The sequence below is a fragment of the Vidua chalybeata genome, chromosome 6, assembly GCF_026979565.1.
Source record: "Vidua chalybeata isolate OUT-0048 chromosome 6, bVidCha1 merged haplotype, whole genome shotgun sequence".
Lineage (NCBI taxonomy): Eukaryota > Metazoa > Chordata > Aves > Passeriformes > Viduidae > Vidua > Vidua chalybeata.
This window is the reverse complement of record NC_071535.1, coordinates 21,726,639-21,746,747: the sequence shown is the minus strand read 5'-3', so window position 1 is coordinate 21,746,747 and position 20,109 is coordinate 21,726,639. Positions and strand designations below refer to the sequence as shown.

The window sequence follows — 20,109 nt, the reverse complement described above, 5'->3', positions numbered from 1 at the left end:
GGACCTGCTCCAGAAGTCCAGATCAGCTTGCATTAAGAGCATGAAAGTATCCTAGAGACTGGTTTCCCAAAGGAAGAAAGCATGTTTTTATGCCTTGTCCATGTGTTAAACTTGGTGTGTCTTCCCATTCCTGTCCAGTAACTTTGAAACCTGTTGGTCTATTTTAATTAGATTTGATAAATTTCACAGCAAACAAAGTTCCCGCAGGTAGTAGGTAGCCAGTTAGAGAGGGACCCTATAACTATCCTGAGTCAGGAAAATGGTGCACTGTGCATATATTAAACTCTGGGGATATCACATAGGAAAATACCACATATTAAGTACTCATCTGGATGAAAAGCTTCAGTGAGAACTCAGTTTTTCAGGAACAAAATTCCATAGGGGACTATGGTTCGTTCATTCTGCACCTCACGAAACTACTACTTTTATTTTATTATGATGTAGATGGGAGGAAAAAATATTTAATTTAGGAAATACTGTAAAAAAAGTGGATCTAGTGCATCTATCAGATTTAGAAGTAAATTTGTTGTTGGCTTCCTGATTGTAACAAAAACCAGCCTTAGCAGAGAGAGTGGTGCAGCATCTGAAATCAGACAAGGTTCTGAACAGGGCTAAAGTGAAGGAAGGTGGGGGTCCAGGGCACATACCTATGGGAAATGTTGTGGTTCCTGGAGTCCTTCCATGCAGCTCAGAGTAGACTAAGGAAAGTTGGTCTAACTGTAGACTTCAATTATTTGTAGGAATGTCACGAAGAAAGTGGAAGCAAACTCCTGGTAGTAATAGATGGGCAGAAAAAGGCAGAGAGAATGGATAGAGGTTGTATCCTTGGAAACTCAGTCAGGTGAAAATTTTTCATCAGGTGAATATGATAGCACTGGGCACAAGTTACTGAAAGAAATGGCAGTCTCCATCACAGAAGGTTTCTAAGTGTCATGTAGACAACAGCACTAATTCCTAGTGGGAGGTTGGACTAGACACCTCCAGAGATCCCTTCAACCACCATTTCTATGGTCCTTTACCTTCTCTCCAGATGAGGATGCAAGAAAACAGCTTATATGAGCAAAGCTGTTACTTAGAGTGGCAACTTTTATCTCACCTCAACTTTACCAGAGGACATATGAACATATTCTTAGTCATTGTTCAATTCCTGGCATAGAAAAATGGTTTTATTAAGGTATTTGTGATTATTATTTACTGACTATAAATAAACTTATTTTGTACTGTGCTAAACTTGTGTCAGATACATCTTGTGCTTCCTTGTACCATATCTATAACCTTATGCTATAGACTGTTTTCAACCAGCTTTGGTCGTTAGGATTTATGGAGGCATCAACAGACCGTGGATGACTGTTGCTGGTTTACTCTAAGTCTCTTCTTCCATAAAGATTATTAAATAAAAAAAAAAGGCCTTTCATATATGGGTCTTTTGAGGCCTCTATCAACATATTTTTCTGGATCATTAATGTCTGCAGGCCATGTACTTCTGTTAACTTTTTGAGGTAACGTGTTCAGACTCAGGCAAGTTTTACAATTTCATCAGAACTGAAGTATGCTTAGAGCACACTGAATTATTGCTCAATTAATTTTGCATCCTAATTAAGTGGAAGACAATCTTATCCCTGACAAGTCTCTTTTCTGTGTTAAATCTGTCCTGTTTCAGGTGTGATGCAGAGAATAACTTATATGAATAGAACAAGACAGATCTGAGCTGCTGTCTGCACTACGTAAGATTCTGGCCAGCTTCACCCCAGCCATGGCAGTGTGATGTTGCTGCTGTCTTGGCAGTCCCTACCCAGCTTCCTTCTCTCTACCTATGAGCTCAGCAGAGCACACAGCAAAATAGAGGAGCTTAGGTGCACCTTACTGCAATTTGTAGAAATATCTGCTGTGAAACAGTGAGGAAAGAAATGTCAATAAGCTCTCAAAGAAAGGAAAAATACCTAAGATCAGAATCATTCAAGCAGCAGGCACAGCTTTAGGGACTACCTTGCCCCTAAGTTACTGCCTGGCAGCATGGAGCATGCAGTAAATCTGTCTTGGGCACCAGCCAGCAGTTCAGTTGTAACACTGAACTGTTCTAGCACAGTTCTCTCAAGAGGACTGAAAATTTTTTGTTTGTACAGGCAGCTTCCTCTTCTGCTTCCAGTATTCATCCCACTGCACTCTGTCATTTAACTGGAGATTTTCTCTTTATTCTTGATTAAAAAAAAGCAGCAACTGTTGGACAGCTAGCTTTATCTATAGATCACATAATGAACAGTATACATGTGGTAAACAATGTGCTTCATTTCCAGGTGGCTTTGAAAGAAACACATGCTTACCTTCATGTAATCAACTCATTACATACATTTTCTTGCAGAATTGGTCCAGATGTCCTGTTCTTTCCCTCTTCTCCCTTAGAGGAATTACAAACTACAGAGATTGTCTCAGCACACACCTATATGAACACAAGCAATTATTTGTGGTACCTACAGATACAAAAATTTGATCAGTGCTATGGAAAAATCCTTTTATGTCATCACAAACCCAAGCAAATGTGGTGCAAATGTCAGATTCTGAAAGCTGTCTGGAATAGGTCAATGGGTCCTGAGTACATTACTGGATGCAGCCCTACTCCCTGCCTTCTTCCCAGGACTTACTGCCTCTTTGAAATTATATTCTGGAAGCACAGTTGGCAGAGCCTGCAGAAGTCCTGTGATTTGATCATTTGTACTCCCCTCTGCTCTGGTCACAAAACCAATAATCCTGCTAGGCTGGCAGTTCAGAAAATTCTCTCTTCTTATTATTTCTCATGGTACACTGATACTTTTTTTTTCTGGGCCATTTCTCGCATGTCCATTTCTGGGTCATAGACTTTTTATTTTCTGGGTGTCTGATATAGAATTAGAGCAGGGCTGTCTTACAGTGGCATCAGATAAAAAGCTTGACTGCAAGTAACTCAGCAAATTCTCAACTCAGTCACATCTAAACATAAGGCTTCAAGGGACTGGACACTTCTCATGACCAATTGCTATCAGTAGTTCGCAGCATTTACTACAATTTTTAACTGCAGAGGATAAACAGTATGCTTTATTGTCCTTGAATCACAGGAACAGCTGAATTCTGGAATAAATGACTGCTTGTCATAAATATTTATAGGGAACAAAAGACATGAAAACCATGGACTTACAATTCAGCCTGTGAGATGAAGAAACCAGCTCCTGTTCACCACCTTTTTGTCTCATCATCAGAGATGACAGAGTTGGACAATTTTTGCTTCCTTCTCCAGAGTGAAGAACAGTCAGCCTTCTCAGTTAGGAAAACAGATATTCCTCTCCATCCTTCTCCATCTGCAGGTGCCACTAAGGGAGCTTTGCTGTTTTCTGAGCTTGACTCAGTCAACTTTCCTTTCTGGTCATGTTGTAACCTCTCTGCGTAGTATATTCACCCTCCTAGGGCTCAGCTATAAATATACCAGGCCCAGGCTACAGAAAGGACACACAGCTAGCATAGAATAAGACATTAAAACTCATATCTCATTATTTTAGACCTTAAGTTACTGGAACTCCTTGCAGTATTGCATAAGGAATTAATTGCATGCAAACACACATTCACCTCCTATGAGGTAAGCAGACCAGACACTTTACCCATGAGGAAAAGCTGCCACATATGAATTAAACTGGACTTTGATACTGCAGGCAACACCCCTCTGCAACTGCCCAACAAACCCTGAACTGCCCGTAGGCAAAGCAGCCCTACAGACATATGCAGGGCACCTCCACAGGAGCTGGCAGATTGCAGAGGGAGTAGATCCAAAAGAAGCCTGGAGGGTACTGCACAAGTGATACAGCAGCATTAACAATACATGAAACAACTAACAGGGAGAAAAAGAAAAGAAGAAAATAGCCAGCCCAAAACTGATAGAGATCTTTAATTTAAAAGCAAGTAAGTCTATTCATTGGGAAAGTGCAACAAAATACCCCAGGGATAGTGCATTCCACTCAAACAATTAAAATTGCATTAAGAAGTAGATAGGAAGGTCTGAATCTTAAAAAGAACTAGCACAAAAGCTAGTGCTTTTCTTTGTTTCAATATATTTATCTTTGGGTGACAGAGATAGTCAATGATTAATTTTTTAGGTACTTAATTTACAGCTTGCTCTTATTTGCAAGTCATCCTGTTCCTTACAGATGCTAGCTTGGGACTGGAGAACTGTAACACACAGGCACTTAGGAGAGGGCAGTTTTGAAAGAATGGCCATGTTGAGCTCAGTCACATACTGCTGGGAGGAGACCCAGTTGGGAGCTACTAGATATTCTAAGTAGATATCACTCCCAACTGTTTCTCTCTAAAATCTGAGATAAGATGTTCAATACCATTCATAAAAGCAGATTCTGCTGCAACTGAGGGGATGCAAACAGGCAAAAGGAGAGCACAGGACTACATAAAGCTTACAACAGGTGTTGCTTGAGGGAGCTGCCAGTTTTTGACCACTGAAGCCATTTTTGCTGCAGAGGTAATTATCTTGAAAATGCTGCAGGCAGGTCTTACACCCATAGCACCCCATTCTCATTCATACTTGTAACTTAGCTTCAGCTGAGCTTTACAAGCTCAACAGGATTCCCCATCATATAGCAATTATGTATCTTCTGTTAACACTCTCTGCCCAATGATTTCAAAATACAAGCATCACTCCTAAAGCTTAAACCAAGCGTCACCAAAAGCTTAAACCATTTAAGCTTAACCAAGCTTAAAGTTCTCTGACATACAGGTATTTTAAAGGAAACAGAGTACAGTAAACATTTACAACAAAATGCCAATAGAGTTCATCTCCTGAGTCCCAGTCCTTCTTTTCCTTTTGAATTCTTTTTCTCCTCCTACGTATGTACTACAGCAAGAAGGACTATATTTATTCTGCACAAGTTTATTAACTGTTACAGACAAGTGACTTCCAGTATTACACCAGTTCCTAATTCCATATGGAGATTGCCTGTCTGGTCCATGTCCATATGATTGCGGAGTCTCAGCTGACTCTGTTTGGTTTATGTCTTTTGGCTTTGCTGTTCTCATGATAACTGTCTTCAGAGGGTGCTTGGCTCTTTCCATTTGTCCCAGATTCCTCTGGAAATTTCTGACCCTCAGCCAACACCTGTCGAATAGTCATGTTGATGCGGGAGGACTGCAGGTACTTGGCACACACCTGCCAGTCATCATCAGAGCTGTGCTCAATGACTGAGCCAACAGGAAGGTCTGAAGAAAGAGCTTGGTTGAGGCACGAAGGCAGAGCTGTCCCCTCAGGGTTGGGGAGGACCCTGGGGACGGCGTGGTACAGCAGGCGGCTGAAGCCAGACATCACCATGATATCTCCACTGTGCATGAACATTGCTGTCGGGGCCTCCTCCCGCTTCAGGCCTCCAAGCAAAAATATTGAGGATTGCCCAAAACTAGAGATGGTATAAAGATGGAGAGAGAAAACAAATTCAGGTAGAGAACAATTTTCTGTACAGTAAGAAAATATCAGTAGTTAAACTCCTTCATAAAGAACACCCCAAGCAATCACAAAAACCAGAGGGACTCTTAAGAACAACTTTTAGGTGGGAACATGGTAAACAGACTAACAGACCTGGTTCAAGATAGGCACAGTGTGAGCAATTGCCCTGCCAAGTTTGAAGCTTTGCTGAGATACTTCTTTAGTACCCAACTGGCACTCTGCTGCTTTAGAACAGAAGTGTGCTCTCTGCAAAAGAACTCTTCACTCCAGGCACTATATCCAAGCTATTTAAGCAGTCCTTAAGGAAAAACCTATATCCCTGACCTATAGCCTTCTGCTATTCAAATCTTCTAAGAGTGAAAGTTATATATCCAATTAGCAAACTACATCATACTGCCATCCTATAACCATAAGCAACCCTAGGAAAAAAGCCACCGATCTTTCCATAACACTCAAATGTGCTTTCCTTGACTCACCTGAACGATAACAGGGGCCGAGAATGGTCTAGTTCAGACTCATCCACATGAATTCCCAGTGAAGAGTCAAAATGATAGTAGTTCAAGATCCCTGCTTGGGCTTGGAAACCCCGAAACCCACAGGCTGCAGCCACTTGTTCTGATAGGAATGCAAGGTCTGAGGGGAAAGGAGTGTGGTGATTTGCTGAGTACTTCTGGAAGGAGGAGAGGGGGGGAGGAAAAAAAAGAAAGCCACACCCAACACATCAGAGCAGCAAATACACTTAGAAACAAACACTGAAAAAGAACTCAAAATCCTGACTGATAGTCATGTTGAAGGACATCACATTTACCTAGAAAATGACTACAACACAGGCAGAATCACAGCAAATTTACCTCCTACCATAAAATTCGTGGCCTAGGCTGAGACTGCCAGAGATACAATTAATTGTGGAGTTAATCATTATATCTAGATGCTAAACTTAAAATCAGTAAGGTCAGTACCAACACCCTGAGGATCTTCTCAGTCACAACCTGAAGCTGCCAATGGAAAGACAGTTCTGTAGCTCATCAACAGAGCTCCAAAACAAGCATCTTTATTCCTTCATTAATAACAAGCAGAAATTAACTGCAAACCTACTTTTTCTCTCTCCCATAAGTCATTCTGAGAGGACTGGAAGATAATAACCAAACTTTTATTAAGGCCATGCAATAACAGGTTGATCTGGTGAATAAAAGGCTGCAAGCAGATTTGGTTATCTGCTATATATACAGATAAGATGCATATTCACTCTGCCAGTGTTTATTAGCCTCCATCTATCTCAGTGTAATGAAAAAAAGTTTATTTTGATCAGGATCCTCAAAACAACTGTTAGTTGGTTAGAATGCACTACAGTGGTTCAGACTCACTAAAGTTCAAAATCATATGAGCAGCAGCTTCTTCTTGTTCCTGCTCCCCCCACCAAAGAGAAGTTTCCCAGAAGTCACACTCATCTTAATAGTTAGCAATGCTTTTGTAACCATCCCTTTTGGTAGGTAAAAATGCCACTTACCCTGAAACAGTTGTAAGTTTAGAGCTGAGTGTATGCTATCATGTTAAATTTCAAAGGAAAGAATGCAGCAATGGACTTCTGCTGTTAAACCCTTCACAGTCAACCAATACAGATTAAAATGTTCTTAAAAGCACAGTTTGTTAGTGCCTGTCCTCAAGACTATCTTTATTCCATTATTTCCTTCTCTGTTTGCCATTCCGAGTGCTTATGGCTAAGAAAAATGGAGAAGAATTTAATCTCAATACCTTAGTATCCCAGTTATAATGGTAACCAAGGGTCACCCAGCGCAGCTTCTCCAATAGGCTCCTGGGCTCCCATTTACTGGAACCTTTCCTTCTACAAAGACAAAATAGAAATAAATAGGATATGTGTTAATTTCTGAGGGGTCTTCTGGTAGTGCAGCATACAGTAATGAGATTCACTCATCCATTTCACAGCCTATTAAAACCAGTCAGTGCTGTTAAAACTGATCAATGCTAAACTTTTTTTTTTCAGTGCCAATACTTTCTTCCTCCAAAGACCTTGAAAATTTAGTTCGTGGAATGTGTGGAAGCTGTGGGCCTACTGCCAAGTGTGGTCAGTTTGAAAGCTTGTATTTTCAAATGGTATCTAAGAGATTATCGGATGGAAACACAATGAGTCGCGCAAATTAAGAAATCAGAATTAAAAATGTTCTATTTGAGCACCCAAAAGTTAAAGACCAGAATCTGAAGATCTGAAAGCTGCAAATTCAAGGAAAAAATATTCTAGGCACTTAATGGAAAATTACAAGAAAAGAAAATGAGTTGCCTGACAGTGAAACATAGCATGCTGCCTAATATTGCAAAGGATGGTTGGTTCTGCTTCTTGGTACTTTGATAAAATGTCCTTAGGATGGGCTGACTCGCAGTAAGAAGCAAGACTTCTCTACCTATGACCACAGCATCAAGAAATTTAGACTGCAGGTGTCCCCTTATCCAGACTGCTATGCAGGACAAAGAACTGTTCTTCTCACGTGACAACCCTGAAGTAAAGGGGCTGAGTGGTCTGAAGCCATACACCAATTTACCATTCTTACTTGTAGGTGATGAAAGCAAGAAGAGGCTTCAAGGAGAAGCTTCTAGGACAGACTATGGAAAAGCCTTTGAAAAGTTACAGAGTATAAGTAACTAAATCAGATACAAATATGATAATGAAAAATAGAAAAAGGAAGGAACACATCTATCTTCTAGTCTACTCATTACAGCAATTACAGCATACTTTTCTCCAGCCAAGTCACGTGTTACAGTAAAAAAAGAAAAATATAGAAAAGGGAAATATATTCAAAAAATAAACGGTAGTACGAGACGGCTGGCTCTCATTCATAGCCTCATTAGTTCAGCATGGCATGCTCTCTTTTACAAAAAAAGATTGATATTTGTACTGCCATGGTCAAGTCTCAGCCAAACTTCTGCATTTAATGTGCATTTCTACCTGGATACACAGCTTGTTCCTGCCCTTCAACTATGCCATCCTGATAACTCATAAGATAAACCAGGAACAGGAGTAAAAGGCAAGTTTCTTTAGCTTTAGTAATTTTTCTTAGCTCACTGATTACTGAAAATAGTCTTTCCATTTTCCATCTGTCATAGGGTAACAGCAACTGCAATTACCATATACACCAACACAGTAACTGTCAAATACATGCTGCATGGAACAATTTGTGTAGCCCACAAGCAGGCAACACAGCATTTAGAAAAGGGAGAGCCCACAGTTTGTTCTTGTACATCTTTCAACTGACAAACAATGTTCATAATGAAACAATTTTAGCATGTGCCTTTCCAAAGTGCCCTTTTTTGCTACAGTGCTAGAGGGTTCGTGCAACAACAAGAACCCAAATGTGTGTGGCAAGTCCTTATTCCCAGAACTTGGTATTTTGCATGTGATTTCATATGTGATTGCTAAGAAGGGAAAAATATGAGTGTTGTGTATCTGGAAACAATAAAGGCCCCACAAGAAAGCACAGAAAAGGTCTGGTATAACTATGTTAGAAAAAGACTGAACAGCATGGGAGCTTTGGTCTGAAGATCCCTTGTTTCTTTATTTGCAGGTAATGTTTGCATCTGTAAAACCCCTGCAGCATTCTCCTTATACACAAGGATGGACATACCTATAAATCTGTATATCTATATCTCTCTTGTTGGAATGCTCTATTACCTTTTATGATTTTAATTGTCCCCAGCACCAGAGAAAATACTCAGTCTCCACTTTGTAAGGAAAGCATAACATATATGTCTAGGAATTGTATAAATTCACCCTACCTTGTGATTCCTGCATCCTGAAAAGAACAGATAAGCCATGACCCAAGCACATGCATGCATTATCCTGTTGGCTTTAAACAGCATTAAAGTTGTGACCCAGGAAGGAGATCTCTTTTTAGATAAGCATGTTTCTCGCCTCTCCAAAATGCTTTCACTCCAGACACTAGAGAGGCTGGCTAGTTCCATCTGCTGCCTCTAGGTATAAGCAGTTGGCTCACTTGAAGACTCAGGTAAGTACTTCACAAAATTGCCAGGCTTGCTGCCAGCCATCACTTTCCTAAACACTGTTTTCAACTGAACTGGATTCAGCTGCAAATTAACCTCTGTTCTGATCATTCTCTGCACACAGGAGGTCCTGCAGGGAGAGGCCTGTCAAACTGAAACAGTGCCCCACTTTTTTCAGCCATTGGGCACGATGCACAATCCTTTCACAGAACAACTGATGGAACACAAAAACGGTGTCTACATTTCTGTAACTAATTCTGACTGAGCCTGGAAAATACAGGTCAGAGTCTAACTTCTCTCCTAGGTGCAAACAGTTCGAAGTCCCAATCTTGCTTTTGCCATTCTATATCTTGTAGATGTCAAGAGATTTTTTTTGAAGAAAAATCTCTCCATGTCAACCCAACACAAAACAATCATTATGAAAAATGAGCAGTGAAATCAATAAGGAAATGATAAATATCCAAATAGCTAAAAGACTGTGTACTGTAAACAGTTTGTCTTATATGTATTTTTACAGGTGATTTTAATAAAGTTCAAGCTTTAAAAGACTTTTCCTTTTTTTAAACTTTCTACTTGACTTCAAAACTGGAACAAATTCTCCATTAAATTCCAGATCAGGTAGAGGGAAGGCAGCTACATCAGCCACAGAATTCTGAACCTGATGGAATCTTTCAGATTAAACAGGATTGCCATTAAAATGGTACATTTAATACATTTAATTCAATGTCATGCTGAATTAAGAAGAACCACAAACAAAACCAAACCAAAAGAAATACTTTAGAAAATAAGAACACAGAAACTGTTAGATTTGAGAAGTTTAAGAAAGTACAGATAATAGCATTTCAATTACAATGTACTGGGTCTGACTGGGCTGGAAAGAAGTGCTACCATTAGTGGGGAGTTTTGGAAAGGATCTGTTTTGACTCAGGAAAACTGAGGCCTAGAGGGACTTCATGGTTCCACTCATTGAAGCTTAGCAAGCTTCAAACACCACATCAGCCAGGGTCACTATGTATCATTTCACCAATGACTTTAGAACAATATGCTACTGGAGAATCCCATTGAGAATGAAAGCAGAGAATTAGCAAGGATGCACGTGAAGCCATGAAATATCCATTTTTAACTTGGCATGTCTGACACCATCTGTATTCTGCTAGCATGTACACAATCTTCTTCAGCTTCCCTTCCCTGCTCAATTTTCTTAGACCTTCTCAAAGGTGAGATCTGGCTCCATCAGTTTTGACCATGAACAGTGATAGGGACTTACCTCAGCTGCTCCTTGCTCTGTCCCCACAGGTCAGTGGTCTTCTCAGGAGCCATGTGCAGGTCCAGGTTGCAGACATTGGGTTTCTCAGGGTATAGCTTGAGACACTGCTTCACCCAGTGACGCTGGCAGCCAGGAAGGAAAGGGTTCGGTATGAACATAAACCCTGACCACAAAGAAAAAAGGAGAGGATGGAGACAAAGTAGGATTAGGAATTTCCCTGGGTTTTTTTCTGAATCTAGAGCAAAGGATGGCAGCCAGAGGTAGTGAAAAAAACCCTCAGACATACAAACATTGACTGTGTATATAAGCTGATGAAATCTATTATAGTTTAGTTAAAATTTACTGGCTTTTTTTCAGAAAAACAAATGGTGGCACAAGGTAGGAGGCAGAGAGGGCAGCCAACACTAGTCCAAACAAAAATTACAATAAAGGACATATCTGTGTAAGGCATATTGATTACAGGAGATAAAGGAGTAAGAACATGGAAATCTAATAGTTTTGGAGTAAATTTTATTTTTTTAATTATTCAGCATGACTTTTCTCTTAAGCCTAGCAGAGTTAAAGCAATTCTGGCCTAGATTTTCTGTGCTCCAAACTAACTTTATCCCTGTCTCTGAACTCATACTGTCTTCCTATTGCTACTTCAGAAAGAAGTCCCTGGGCTGAACAAGTGTCTACTAACATAAAGTGTCCTCCCCTTTTCTTCATGCTCATTTCCAGGTAAGTCTGGTTGTATCCATATTTGCATTTTAATATGGTAACACTCAGAAATGGGCATGAAAGTCAAATGATATCCCAAACCACTTGTTATTGACTGCAAATACTTTGCAGGCATTGTTAATTAACAAAACAAAATAAACATGCAGCTATTCTGCACATTCATTTAGTCAGGCACCTCAGGCAGGGTTCAAGCAGCAGCCCATATGAGAGACGCTATTAATCTGTACTGTATCTACTCTGAGAATCAAGGCATTTCTCTCAAAGACTGTCAATTCAATAAGACTCACCAACACAAAATCCACATATAAAGAGAGATAAGGGTATAAGAGGAACAAAGGAAAAGGAGGTTTTAAGGTTTTGGCCTACCGTGTCTTTTTTAACTTCTCGGTCATATCAAGTTTAACAGAGACAAAAAAAAAGAAGCAGCAAAGCTAGGAGTCTCAGTAGGATACAAACTTGCCTTGTGGCCTTATGAAAGTGGTAATAAAAACACAAAAAGAGCTACCTGCCAGCATACCTCACAGACTCAAGATTAAAGTAACTGGTTAGAAAAAAAGCCTTCAGTGTATTAATAACATATGGTCATTCACTTCACTCTGTTCCCTGCACTTTGAGACTATGGCAGCCTTCTGATAGGTTTGGTTACAAGAAGTTGCTTTGCCAGAAGCATTATATTTACTTTCTGTTGGCATCTGCATAGAACAGAATAATAATACTGCCCTTCCTGTCTACAGCTTTTGATGTGGGTTCTTGAAGCATTTTACTACATTCATGAAATTACACTCTACTATGTATGTGTTATCCCCAGGTATTAATGAAAGCATTGAAGCCTGGAGAATTAGTTACAAGCAGAGATGAGAACAAGAATCCAGATTTTATGGCTTTTATCTCACAAACTTAGAACATGCTTATGTCTCTCCAAACCTTTCCTTGACCTAGGTTTCTCTTAAGAAACTAGATTGGTCTAGATTTACAAAAGCAGTAACAGCTAAAAAGTGGGTTACTACTATGCTTATTGTGTCAAGAAAGGCAGAAACTGAATTTCTGACAGTTGCAGAGTTTTACTATTAAAAATTCAGTGGAAACACAGACCAAAGACTAATAGTGCTAAAAATCAGTGACTTGCACACATAGGAGGGAGGAGAGTAAGAAATAAGAAATATCTATGTAGCAGTCTTTCTGAATTGACTGAGGAACACCACAGACAAACTTTGAAGACAACATAATTGAACCTCTTGCCCCTGAAAGATGGTGGGGGGAAAGGGTAAAAGAATTATTCTTTGTGAATCTGTATACTAAAGGAAATTGCCCTGAGGAAGCAGGTGCAATTCTCTTACTGCAGCACTATCTTGCTATGTACTACAAATTAATTTGCACCTAATGAAAGTGGTCTCCAACCTCAGTCAAAGGAAGGATAAGACATGCAGATGTCTAATAACAAGAAAAACTGCTCATAAAAAAAAAAAGTGTCAGTTACAAAGACCCAAAGACACATGCTTCTCACAGAACTCAGGATACCACAATAGAAATTCACCCAGACTCCTTCGTCTTCTATTTAATTTCTTACTGTGGGGACAAAACTAAATTACTTCCTTTCCATTTCCTCATAGAAAAACTAAAGAAATTCTTGCTTCACTTTGAAGGCTATTGGGACAGCTGGTTACACATCTCCTACTGTTTTAGGATGTCCAGATAAAGGTAGCTGAAAAACGATAAAATACTATTCTCCTCAAGTCCACACATGAGTTCATTCTAAACAGGACAGACAATTTGTCAATGCATTTGCATTTCATTTTAGTAAAAGGTTTCCTTGCCAAAGCAGAAGAGAAATGCAGTTAAGTGGAACACCTGTGATTCCCCACACCCCCTATGTAATTACTAGGAAAGACATTTAGACAGACAGTAAATGACAAGTATACCAAGCGAGGGCAGCTATAATATGACAGATAAGTGGAACAAAACATTTACAGAGGCAAGAAGAGGCAGAAGCCTTTCTCCTGAAGTTATTCAATTCCCTGTGTATTAAACATGCCAGATGGGTAGCATGGCTGCTTCAATTTCAGAAATGGTAGGCTGGCTTCAAAGCAACCCATACAGAAACTGAGGTCCCAATGAATAAAAAGAAACATGAGAAAAAACATAATTAATCAAACAAAAATTCCTGAAATAAAGATGATCTGGGGAACTACAAACTCATCAGCCTTATCAAAACCCCTGATAAAACTATGAAGCAAACTTTCATGGCAGCAACTTCTAGAAACATGGTGGTTGGAAACAGAGAGCATGGAAGGCAAATTTTGTCTAACCAACCTTACTGCCTGCCAGAGTGAGATGTTCAGACAAGGGGAAAACAGGGGATTATGTTTACCTTGGCTTAAGAAAGTTTTCCATTTGGTCTTCTACAGCACCACTGGGAGCCATAAATTTTTTGGGCAAATTGAAAGGGTAAGCGAAAATTGGATGGATCTCCAGGCTTAAAGAACAGTGATTTTGATGATTCAAAGTCTAACCAGCAGATGTTATGAGCTGCATTCTTTGATCCTGGGGCAAAGATAACTACATCTACATCAACAATGTGGATGATGGGATGATCATCCTCATTTCACTTACAGATTACAGTAAATTGGGGCAGCAGTGGATCTACTGGAGGGTAGTGCTTCCTCTGAAAAGGACTTTGACAAATTAAGAATGGGCTAAAGAGACCCTCAGAAGTTCAACATCAGTAATTCTGCATCTGGGGCAGAATAACACCATGCAACAGTATGGCCCAAGGGTCAAGAGCAGCTCCAAACCAAGGCCAGGCTGCCTTGAGGACAAACTGTGAGCAGCAGTGAGGGCTAGTGACACATCCTGGTATTGGTGAGCACTATCCACAAGCATGAGAGAGGAGGGGAGCTCAATTCTTCTTAGATGTGCACAGCAAGATTGTGAGAGACAACAGTCACAAGTAACAGCAAGACAAATTTTTATTAGAGATGAGGTTTAGGAAAAAAACAAGGCCAAACATTGGTACAGATGCCCAGAGAGGGTGTGTAATCTCTCTCCTTGGAGATTTCCAGAATTTACCCATACAAAGCTCTCAGCATCCTGATCTAACTTGCAACTTCATCCTGCTTTAAGCAGGGTGTTGGCCTAGACCTCTGGAGTTGCCTTCCAACCTAATATCTCTCTGTGACTATACCAGGTAAACTGCAAACCTAAAACACATTTCCACTTCTGAAATAACCTGCCTAATGAAATTACTATGCATATTGAATAGGCCAAAAGGTTCTTGTTCACTTACTGTAGTCCTACACTGACAAGTAGATGCCACACTTCAACTGTGAATCTACTGTATTTCAGCCATGTACCCAATAACCATGATGTATATTGAGGAAAAACAGATTCTACAGAAATAAAGTCTCTGCCAAAGGCAACAGAAGTCCATTCTCACAAGCTATGGTCTGGCTGATCTGACTGTGAAACAACTGGCTCTTCTCACCTTCATAAATATTGCTGTATCCCACCTTTTATCTGATTTGTTCGTCCTCCTGCACTTACGACAACATTAAATTACACTTAGGCAAACCAAAATAGCTTTTTCACGCAAGACAAGAAAAAGAAAAGACTGAAACTGCATGAATTCAAAGCAACGAGGTTGTGTTTAATTTTTCTTGAAATCAGAGGTACCTACCTGGATACCCACTGAGGCCATAGGCCTTCCACTGGCTAACTGGCTGTAATCCTGCTCTGTAGGCATCTTGATCGCTGACTGAAGAAATACTGAGCTGTGATCTGAACACCTGGAAAAATAGAACAGATCTGGTTAAAAAAAGAGTGAGAAACACAAAACTCATCCAAAAATAGCATCGAAAAGGAAGAGTGCTACGATGCTTGAAGGTAACTCTTGTGAAAATGCCAAATGTACCACAAAACTACTGTCTAAACAGCTGTGACCAGGACAGGGCAAACAGAGCCAGTACACATTGAACATAACAATCAAAAGGCACTTACAGGTTTTATCTAGGGATGAGATGTCCCCCACTCATAAAAAACCCCAAACAATATATACCAATGAGAAAAAATTCATCATGATTTGTCCATTTCCACAGTACAGCCTCATCATTATAAAACATTCTGGTAATAATCAACCTCCATTAGAGAGCAATATACTCATAACACTTTATATTTTCAAAGAACATTTCAAATACAGGCTGCCCATGATCCTATAGGGTAGATGACTACTCTCATCTCTAATTTACAGAAGGATAAGCAGTATAGCTTTGAAGCAACCAAAGCAGTTGGATATGAATGACTACAGAAACCCTGTCAATTCTGAATGCCATCCTGCCAATTCTGTTCCAAACAGCAGGATCTACAGCTCAAAGCTTGGCAAGATGTATTTACTTGACATACTTCCTTAAGTTACAATAACACATGTATTTAAGATAACATTTGCTGGAAAAAACGTACCAAACTCATTACTCATTCTACTGTATTCCCACTCCCTTCTTCCCTTAGGACAGGGAACTGTCTTGAGGAGGGCAAGGCAGAAGCAAGTTGGTTTTGTTCTGGCTTAGTTCCCCAGTCCAGCTCTCCATGCAGCAGTGGAAAAGTACAGGCTCATTTAAGGAAAGAGACGGCCAGGCACAGTAGGAATAAGCAGGCAGAGACTGCAAGAGTCTTAAAATGTATATCAAGTTAAGGCCTTTGCACACAGCCTCTGTAGTGGTGCATGTGTAAATCGATCTCTTTGCAGTTGACAGCTGTGGTTAACATTTTCTGAGCAACAGGACTAAATTACATACACAGAATTTCTAAGAAACCCTGAAGTCTTGCTGGACAGCATCTTTTGACAATATAGTCAGTTTTACCAAATCTTCAGCTCTTTGTCAAAAGCAGCTTTGTGAGTGTCAGCCTTGAGCTTACTTCACAGTCCTGTCCACAGAGTGTCCCCAAGAAGTCTCATCCTCTCCCCAAAACTCTGCCACCTCACTGCCTGCTCAAAGTGCTTCCACACCAGCTACTACAGGAGGTGTTTCTGAGCTGAAGAATTACATGTGCTGAATCAGTTAAATAAGCCTGGTAACAGGGCAGATGGGGTATGCCACACTTCACTAAAGAGCTCAACTGCATGAAGCAGTTTTCTGAGAAAAAAGAAGCAATATTATCTAGGCCAATCTGCATGGCCTGTAGGTCTTAAAGAGAAATGCCAGATGTTTTTAACCTGGTGGAAAGACGAATAAAAGATGTTTTCAGTAGTAAGCTATCACCTGATCTTAGAAGGTAACAGGCACAAAAAAGAGTCATATTGAGAGAAGACAGATCCTTGTGATGTTTTTAAATACTTTGAATTTCCCAGAAAAGCCATAATGCTGTAATCCTTTACCAAGTACAGGATTCCTGCAAGCTCAAGAAAGGCTGAGATGTTAACAACTTCCTTGGTTAATTCTAATGCCTCTTACAATTTCATCTGGGTCAGGTTTTGTGTTTCATTAGCAACAGCAAAATTATAGTCCAAAAAGATAGAAAAATAAATAGCTTAACAGAACACTAAAAAGAAAAAACTAAGCATTGAAACAGTGAAAAATTAGGCAAAGCTTCATTTTAACTATATTCCTCACTCCTTTTTTTGACATAAGCTCATAAGTAGAAAATCCCTGGATAACAACACTTCAGCAGATTTGTGTCATTCTTTTGTAAGGTGACAAAACAGAAGACAAGTTTTAAGGATCGTTTCTTCATCACTGAAGACATGGTAAACTACTAGGATGGCTACTATTTTCAGCTGTGCTGATGACTGTATTCCCCAAGCCACTGTAACAGCTGAACTCATCCTGATGACTAAGCCAAGCATTTGTTATACAGGCGCGAGAAAGAAGAAGAAATTTGACTGGGGGGAAGGCAGTACAGGAAGGGGAAGCTGATTCCAGCTCAGCCAGGTATTTCAGGGCTAAAACAGGGGCTAGCAGGCCCAGGAAACAGTGTCCGTTCCGAGAGTGAAACTCGCGGTTTTTATGTCCATACGTCCTGCTGCTTAAGTATCACGTGGTTCTATTAGAGGCTTTGAAAATACCCCGCTGCAGTGTATGGAGCTAATTAAATATTATGAAAGTAAATATAAGCAAAAGTAGCTAATCTGTGACTAGGCATCGCGCTGGCCGGGGGCGGCTGCACGGCACCCTGTGCCCTCGGGCAGCGTCCCATGGCTCAGGGACAGCGCGGGCGAACCTGGCTTTGGGGCCCGCGGACAGAGGGGCCCCGGGCCCTTCCCAGCTGCCCCGCTCGGGTCACGCTCTCACTTTTAAACCAGCATAAGGACCTGTAAGAGGCTGAGACTTCGAGTGCAGCGTCCTCTAGACAGAAACGAAGCGGCACTAGGGATTCAGCGTCGGGCACGGAAGGAAACAGCAGGTGGAGAGACCAGGCTGAAGCGACACCGCTACAGCCCCGCACTGAAACACCGCGCCGAGGGCGGAACGCGCTCCGAGCAGCTCGCCGCGGGGCACGGGCAGAAGCAGCCCAGCATTACCTGGCCCCCCGGCGCAGAGAAGTCCACCACGCCCCGCAGGTCGGACGCGTCGCGCTGCCGATAGAAGCGAAAGAGACGTCGGAACGCATCCTCCCCACCCTCACGGGTCAGGGCCGCCGCCGCCGCCATTTCGGGCCGGCCGGGGCGGGGCCGTCCCTCCCTCTCTCCGTCCCTCCCTCTCCCCGCAGTCCCGACATGGCGGCGCCCAGTGCGGTGCGGGCAGCGGGGCGCCGCTCCCGGTGGCTCTTCGACATCTTCGTGGCTGAGATTCCCTGGACGGTATCGAGCAGTGAGTCTTCGTCCCCCCTTCCATCCCTCGCCGCTGCTGGAGCTGGCGGGGTTGGGCGGCCTCGCCGCGTGTACCGGCCCAGGCCGGGGTCGGGCCAGGGCGGCGCGGCTGCGCGGAGGCACCGGGCCCGGGTAACCTGCTGCGTTTTCCCACAGAGGAGCTGAAGGAGTACTTCTCCCAGTTCGGGACGGTGCAGAGGTGCCAGCTGCCTTTCGTGAGTACCCGCGCGTCCGCCGGGCCACACTTTGTGTCTTCTAGCGAGGCGGGGAAGAGCCGCCGGCTGCTTCTGCAGCTGAGGCTTTGCCCCGAAGCAGCTTCCCCGCTTCCTTGTAGCTGCAGTCTGGACGCCTCATCTTGAATTCTAGTGAGGTTTTCAGCATTCTCTGCACTTAGCTCCTTCTTCCAGGAGCGCCACCACTTGTCTGCCAGTGCTCGGCCTTACTGAAGCTTAGTGGTTTCCATTGGCTTACAAAGAACTTTATAAAGTACATCCTTCACATCCCGTTGATGCTGCCATTTCTGAGTAATTAATCTAAGTGCTTTGAGCTTCTCTATCATCGTGCTGTCATTCTTCTAATAGAGAATAAAATTTCTGTGTGCGTGGTTTCACTGGCTAAAAACTAAAGACTTGGGTATGAACCTACCGTCTTTTCCTGCCGTGGATTCAGACCCCATCCAGAGTGCAGGGCTAACACAAAACCCATCACCTCTGCAGGGTGCTGCCAGTGCCTGTCATTTAGGCTGTTCATCTTCTGAGTGTATAGATCGGGGACTGTAGTATCTAGTGCACTTTTTTAGAGATGAACAGTCAAAAAAAAATGTTCCTTTGCAGGCCAGTGCTTAAAGTGTAAAGGTTCCGTCTGCTTGTTTCTCCACTTGAAGTAATCCTGTTAAATTAAGCTCAGTGTGTAGTGAACTTCAGTTAGTTAGGTGATGGGTTCACTCTTTGTTGAGGATTAGTTTGGCAGTGGAGAAAGTTTGAAACAGGCTGGTTGTTTTGAACACTTTAAGCTTGGGTGCCTGCCTGTCACGTTTTTCCTCAAGCTCAGGTCAGACTGCATTGTTTTGTTGCAAAGTCTGGTAGCTTAGCACAAACCCACCTCCATTGCTGATTTAAGTGATGCATGTGTGTACATTTAGATTCAATGATTACTTGAGGAGTTTCATTAATGCTTAAAACCCAGAGGTACAAAAATCACCAGTGTAGGACAGCCTAATTTAGACATCACTGTGATAGTGAAACCAGGCAGTACCTTGTAGGTGGTTTGGAAGTGTTGCCAGTTATGCCTGATGTTGAGAATGGCTTAGCTGTTGTGAGCTCTGAGTGGGATCAGAGTAGGGACAGAAGGCACTTGGATACACCTGGCTTTTCCTCATTATCACCTGTTTATTGACAACTGTCTTTTCTGACTGGCAAATTATTTCTAAAAATAATGTTTTTCTTTTCAGTGCAGTTAGTGCTTGTCATTCTGAATGGCACTCTGCTTTCGTAGTCTCTTAAGCAGCTGCTTTATCTTGCTGAATGTTGTTCAAGTACTGTGGCCATTAAAATGTCAGTTCTGTTGTGACTGGCTTATTAGTAGATAAATACTACAGTTTGAAACTACTGTCTACACAGTATGCCAGGCTTCAACTATATCTTAAGATTGTGATTTTTTGTTATTATTGCTAGATTCAAATTGAAAGGGATGTAGAACAGCCTTTGCTAGACCCCCCATGCTGTCACTGACAGCAAATGTCTTAGTGTGAAAAAGGCTTCTGAAACAGCAAGTGTGCCAATTCCTCTGATAATTTCTGAATCTTTAAATTCAGTATCTGTAGAAAGTTTTTAACAGCCTATG

The 20,109-nt window shown here is 41.6% G+C and overlaps 2 protein-coding genes across 3 annotated transcripts in view; one reads left to right on the top strand and one right to left on the bottom strand.

The window, feature by feature from the left end:
• Window positions 1-3,893: 3,893 nt before the first annotated feature.
• On the bottom strand, window positions 3,894-18,108 carry ALKBH1 (alkB homolog 1, histone H2A dioxygenase). 2 transcript variants are annotated; one of them, XM_053946624.1, is made up of 6 exons: window positions 17,980-18,108; window positions 15,142-15,250; window positions 10,749-10,911; window positions 7,223-7,313; window positions 5,947-6,140; window positions 3,894-5,423 (listed from the first exon to the last, which is right to left on the bottom strand). In XM_053946624.1, exons 1-6 carry the CDS (start codon window positions 18,106-18,108, stop codon window positions 5,003-5,005), a joined length of 1,107 nt encoding a protein of 368 aa, XP_053802599.1. In that variant the 3' UTR covers window positions 3,894-5,002. The 2 variants fall into 2 exon arrangements, with proteins under 2 accessions (XP_053802599.1, XP_053802600.1); XM_053946625.1 differs by having other exon boundaries at window positions 10,749-10,870; window positions 17,980-18,068.
• SLIRP (SRA stem-loop interacting RNA binding protein) overlaps window positions 18,002-20,109 on the top strand; it is a 4,143-nt gene continuing 2,035 nt past the window's right edge. Inside the window, exons 1-2 of the mRNA XM_053946626.1 lie at window positions 18,002-18,268; window positions 18,424-18,482. Of these exons, the coding sequence (XP_053802601.1) occupies window positions 18,175-18,268; window positions 18,424-18,482 (153 nt within the window). The 5' untranslated portion in view covers window positions 18,002-18,174. The remainder of the gene's footprint in view (window positions 18,269-18,423; window positions 18,483-20,109) is intronic.